This window comes from Myiozetetes cayanensis, unplaced genomic scaffold (genome assembly GCF_022539395.1).
Source record: "Myiozetetes cayanensis isolate MyiCay16 unplaced genomic scaffold, myiCay2020 scf12, whole genome shotgun sequence".
In the NCBI taxonomy this organism is placed as follows: Eukaryota; Metazoa; Chordata; class Aves; order Passeriformes; family Tyrannidae; genus Myiozetetes; species Myiozetetes cayanensis.
Genome location: NW_026086826.1, coordinates 22,553,598 through 22,559,597, shown reverse-complemented (window position 1 = coordinate 22,559,597; position 6,000 = coordinate 22,553,598). Strand labels below are relative to the sequence as shown.

At 36.1% G+C, this 6,000-nt stretch overlaps 1 protein-coding gene across 3 annotated transcripts in view; it reads left to right on the top strand.

Moving 5' to 3' along the window:
* Positions 1-2,396: 2,396 nt before the first annotated feature.
* Positions 2,397-6,000, top strand: part of CFH (complement factor H) — a 29,905-nt gene continuing 26,301 nt past the window's right edge. For all 3 annotated transcript variants that reach the window (XM_050306977.1, XM_050306976.1, XM_050306979.1), the window contains exon 1: positions 2,397-2,563. In XM_050306977.1, coding sequence (XP_050162934.1) covers positions 2,503-2,563 — 61 coding nt within the window. In that variant the 5' untranslated portion in view covers positions 2,397-2,502. The remainder of the gene's footprint in view (positions 2,564-6,000) is intronic.

Genomic DNA, 6,000 nt, shown 5'->3' with positions numbered 1-6,000 from the left:
TTTTTGAGTAGGAAGTAAAGGTACTCTAACCTGCCTTAGAGGTCCTGAGGCATGGTTTGCCTGTGCACTCTGTTTTGTTAGAGGCTGGAGATGACTAAACCAAGTCAGACACAATAAAATAAAAAATTAGTATTAAATTGATAGCCCATGGACGAGGTGAGGAAGGAAAGCAAGTTTAGGTTCCTGATTTTATTTCCATTTGGTTAGGGTAATTTTAGTCAATGGTTTAAGAAGATCACAAAGACAAGACTGGAAGGGACTGTATCTGGTCCCTTGCTTTGTGACTGAAGATGGTTTGTTTGTATAGGCCTCCATTACGTCCATACAAATATTGTGTCACTAGGTTAGGTGAGTCTTCTAATTTTTAACTTAAATTTATTCATAGGAGTTCTGTATCTGTCTAGTTTTGCGTGCTGATGCTCAAAGAGTTTTAATATTGCCTGTATTTGTAGGGAGCAGTCAGGAAAATTAAGGTACCATTTCAATTCCAGTTTTGGTTCAGCTGTGGATGAAGTTATCTTCGACTGTGTTTCAGCCCATAATTATTTGGCAAGTGGTTTAATGACCCAAAAGCAGTTTGATAAGACCCAAAGCAGTTAGAGCTTCATGACATTAGAAGATACAACGTTTAAAATGGCAGAAACTGTAGAACCCATGCCTCCAGCATGGATTTTTACAGCTAATTGGTTTGAGCCGTTGTATCTGGGTTGGAATCCAAGCCTTTTAAACTCTGTCTCAGTGTTTTTCCAGTTCTCTGAGCTTCCCACAGCAGTTAAGGAATTGGAAAACAGCAGTGTCACTGTGCTGCTGTGACAGAGAAGGTTAAACCATCCTTAGTTCCTCACCGCTGCAGGGTGCTGCAAGATTCTGCACAGGTACAGAAGCATATGAATACAGACACCTATGGTAATGTGGCAAGATTGGTGCAGAGGGACAAGTGGGACTGTCCTGGTGCTGTTAGAGCATGTCTGTCTGCAGCAGCACAAGCTTCTGTACCACAGAACAAAAGGAACTATAGATTTGGGCAGTGAAGTTCTGTGAGGAGCTGTTTTCTTGGAGCTCGACTATGGCAGGTGCAAAAAATATCTCTTCAGTGGTCAGGTATTCACCAGTAACTGCAAAGTGGATGGAGATCGATCATCACAGAGTCATGGAGCAGGGTGAGAGTTCATTTTCCGCATATGAGTCATTTGTCTAGGATAGGGGGAGGGAAAGGAAGAGATATTATGCTCTCTGAAGAGTTCTTGTGGGTGAAACAGCCGAATGCCAGTTTTCACTAAGACCATTTCTTAGAATTGGGGACTGAAAACACAGCCCAAGTTAAAAAAAAAAAATAAGTTAATTCCAACTACATTTTAGGAAGACAAGAATTTTTAACTGCTTTAAATGCTTTGGGATTCAAGTTTTATTTGACATCTGTTCTGTAGACACATTACTTTTAAGGATATGTTATGTATTTTTAAGGATATGCTATGTGTTTTTTGGGAGCATATACAAGACCAATCTGTGTATACTCCATGCCAGTCAGACATCCCCACTGTGGGGTACCTGGTCTGCAACTGTTTTGTGTCCATCTCATATGAGCACCTTGTAGTGTTACATACTTTTTCCCTAATTCTCAGTCTCAAAATTTCTCTTCATATGATCTACATTTCCAGTGGACTGCACTTATAAAACCAAGACACATCCTGAAACTATTAATAAGACTGTTGTTTATGTGAATCCATGACAGGTTCCTCTGTTAGCCCAGTTTGCCATATAGTTCTTTTTGCATAGTCTTTATATTTCTCTTTGGAAAGTTCATTATCTATCTTACAATTTATTCACATCTTCTCAGTCTTATTTCTTATGTGATACTGAAACAAGTGCTCCAGCATCACCTAGGTTTATTGAATCAAGAATTTGATCAAGTACATTTCCTTTGCTCTGGGCAGTTGGTTCTCTTATATAAGAAACAGTGAGTGACCAGTAACTCACTTTATATTTTGTCAGCCTTTTATTTTGGTTGTTTTCAATATAGATCTTGAATTATATGTGTAGAGAAGTTCATTTTTACACACATTTAACGTGACTTTGTTTTCTAACTAAGCAAACAACACACCAAGAATCACAAAATAATTTATTTGTACAACTGCTTTTAGATACTAAAAAAAGAACCTTGTATGAGTATGTAGGGAATAAATCTGAAGGAAAAAAAAAATTAAAAGAAAAAATGATGTAAAAACAAGCAGATCACAGGAAAGGAATGTGTCAACCTAAGCTGCCAGGCTTTTATTTATTCGTTCGCTTAGCAAGGTTTAGAGAGGAAAAAAAAAAAAAAGAAATACTTGTGTGTTGCAAGAGGTTTAGGGGAAGTGACTGCTGAAACCAGAGTATAAATGGTTTGCAAGGTCAGTCTCTGGAGCAGTTAGTGAATAAAATAGGAGTGGAAATAACACAAAGTAATCAAAAAAGATAGGGTACAATACTGAATGTGTTTGGATGAGTTTCTGAATCTCTAGGATGTTGCTCCTGGGCTATGCAGCTCTGCTCTTATGTTGGATGTACTGTTCTGCACAAAGAGGTAAGATTTAATGTAGAAAGAAAATCTAAGCCCTTTCTTAAACTGTATGTGAAGATAGTAATTAAAACAATATGTAAAGGCATTGTAGCCTTTTTTATGAACTTCTGACAACAGTGATTGAGATTTCTTCTGGCAGTATTTAGCACCTTCAGTATTTTGTATCCTATCATAGGTATTACTTCACCTATTTATTTATTTGGATAACTACTGCTGTTATTAATCTGATGCCCAAATTTTAAAGGTTACTATCGGTATAAACTAGAGCCAGATAACTAATTTTTTATTAATTATGTTTGTTAATTATTCTAACATCTAAAACCAGTAAACAATTAGTAGAATAAAATGGAAAATATTCCATAAATATCCACTTATTTCTGTCTGGAAAAATCTGTGAGATGATTTGAGAAAGATGAACAATTACTAAATTGACTGAAAAGCTAATAAAATATGTCTTGGCTGACAGACTGTTTTTAATCTATGAAATGAGATAAATGTATACAAGTATGCTTTTGTACATGTTTAAAGAGGTAGCTAGTATACTGTATATCTTTTCACGAGCCTCTGACGCTTTCTGCTTCTCTATTGAATTTATTTTTCTTTATTTGTATTTATATTGTTGAATCTATCCTCAGTAATTTTTTTTTTTTTTTTTGCTTTGCATAGACTGTTGAGGAAAGGGTACTGTGTGGGTTTGAGCTAGTGTGTCTTTGCTTGGTTCAGGTTGGTTTTAATTTTGGGTGAAAATTATGAAGACCTTATTAATCAAAACAATGCAATGGATTTTACTTTGAAAAATTGAAAAAAAAATCAGGAAATTAAAGGAATATCTTATTTTAATTAAACATCCTTATAATAAATACTGCCTCAAAGCAACTAATAAAGTCTAATTTGTTCGCCAGGAAGTCCAGAAAAGTTCTGGAACCTGAACTGAAAGTTTGCCTGAGTTTGCACTGTGTTTTCACAGTGCTTTATTTAGGTCAGGGAGATTGCAAAAGAATGTGAAAGTAGCAAAATTTGATTTGTCCAGGACAACTATTACCATGGGTCATGCAGGATTCTTAGTTCAAGCTTCATACTGGAAGTCTGTGTGAGTTGTTCCAAGAGCTGGGTTTTTGCACAAGGACGCAAAAACGCTTCTGCTTGGATTTGTAGCTTGTGCTTGACTTGGTGGAAGTTGCTACCAGCACAGTGATGGCAAGAAAGCAGCTTGAGCTATTTCTGAGGTCAAGTCACATGTAAATAGTGAATGAATTATTCCAGGTCTCCTAATCTCTCACTAGAGCATTTGAAGGTATGCATTTAGTGCGTGCTTTCAAATATAAAACCCTTCCAGTATTGGTGAGTACATATGGCAAGTGCATGATGTAATTCATACAGTTTTGAAGTACATCCTGGCAGTAAATTTCTTCATCTCTAGCTGCTAAGAAACTGCATTTAAAAATATAATAATTAGCTGTAGTCACAAATAAATAAATAAATAAAATCTGACACTTGATGGTAATGCATGACATCAATATCAGGGCAGGAGTGGGAAAGAACAGAGGGAGTTGATATAAAACCCAGAAGGAAACATTTCTTAGTAATGATGAAGAAATTAAGATTATCTTTCATGCTTTTTTTTTTTTTTAATGTAAAGAGAGAGGAGCTGAGGCCCCAGTCTGCACAACAGACTATAAAAATATAATACAACTCAGAAGGAGGAACAGAGTAGAGAATCTCTCCCTGTACTCAGTAGCCTATTTTTTAAATCTTAGATTTCAGTCTGCTTTCTCAGCTTGCAAATTGAAAGTGCTAATTCAAATGAGGTTAACGAAAAGTATGTGGAATTACAAAAATTCCTTTTCTCATCATTACAAAGAATTTTCTTGGGTAAACTAACCATTTTTAACTCATTTGAAAGAGTTAGCTAGAGGATTCCTGTTCATTTTCTTATTCCTACATTTTACAAAAAGGTTGATAGAAGGCAAATGTATCTTAATCTTGCTGAGAAAAGTATAAGTCCCTACTACTTTTTTATAGTAGGGTAGTACCCTCTAGTGCATAGAAGAAATAATTTTTATTCAGATGTAATTATTCATAGGATGGAGCATACTAATTAAAGTAATGGGAAAAAACATGAACATGGAGGCACACTCTTCCTTTAGCACCTCAGCAGTATTTCAAAACTTGTCCAATTCCTCTGGCTACTTAAAACAGCCAAACTAAAATTATTAGACCTCACCATTAACATTATTTTCTTTTTATTTTCAAAATGTCATACCGAACACTTAAAATTATACGTTTTTCTTGTAACAAATCTCTTTTTTTCCTGCTTTTTAGGCAATTTTATTAAATTACTCCTCTAATTTGGTAGGTACTAATTTGGTAGGTACTCCACTGACTGAAATAGTGAGTGCTCAAGGGTATGTCTTTGCACAACTCAAGTATAATTCACTTTCCACATTTTGATGTGGAAGAATGAGTACTTTTCCTGCTCACTTTGTGTTAGAAATCCAGGCTGCCTGATCCGTGGTTGGAATGTCCGCAGTGTAATTCAGTAAACTGGAACTCTGCATCCCTCACATGAAAAAAAATCCCTAATTATTTTTCCTGAAGTCCTGTTTTCAAGCACCACCTGGACAACCTGTAGGAAAGCTTCAGTGCATGTACTGCTGCTTTCTCAAACCTTTGGCCTTACAGCTAACCAGTGAGAGGACTTCTGTACTCATCAAGGAGTTTCCTTCCCTGGTGGATAAGTCTTCTCCCATTTATTTTCTGTACAGAGATTTCGTTTCTTTTCCAAGGCTTCATTTCTCAGGGGTTGTTTTATTTATTCTTGATGAATTCTCACCTTTCACATTCAGATGTAAACCAGACTTCATTGTCTAATTAGCTAGACTGTTCAGACTCTGTTACGCTGGGTAAAGCTTTAGCCTTCAAAATGAGTACATTTCAGTCACCCAGGCACTGAAAATTAGTCACTGAAATTAGTTCAATAATTATAAACAACTGAAAAAATTGTTTCTTAACAAAATAATTTAGTCTTTCATTAGCGGCTTGCCAAAATTTTTCTCTTTCTGCTTTAGTCTGGCTTTTCTCATTCTCAAGCTGTTGAGGAACTCCTTAATAAAATTGATTCAGGCTCATTTGTTGTAATTCATAATCTCATTGACAAGAGAAAATAAGTTTTGGAATATCAGGTGATCTGAGCCTGGAGAGAAAGTTTAGGCAATGTGAAGCTGAGAGGAGATTTCACAGGATTTGATCAAATGACACATGAAATTAATGTCAGTAAAGATGATGGTGGCTGGAGAAGAAAACAGTTTGAAAGGAAACCCTACAGAGTGCATAGAATTCTTCTCTGTGGCAATGGAAGGACATGCGTGGAGCAGCTCCTGCAGATGGAAGGGTAGGAGGTGTCTGTGGTTAGAACCAGGGCACTAATCTCATCTCAGTCT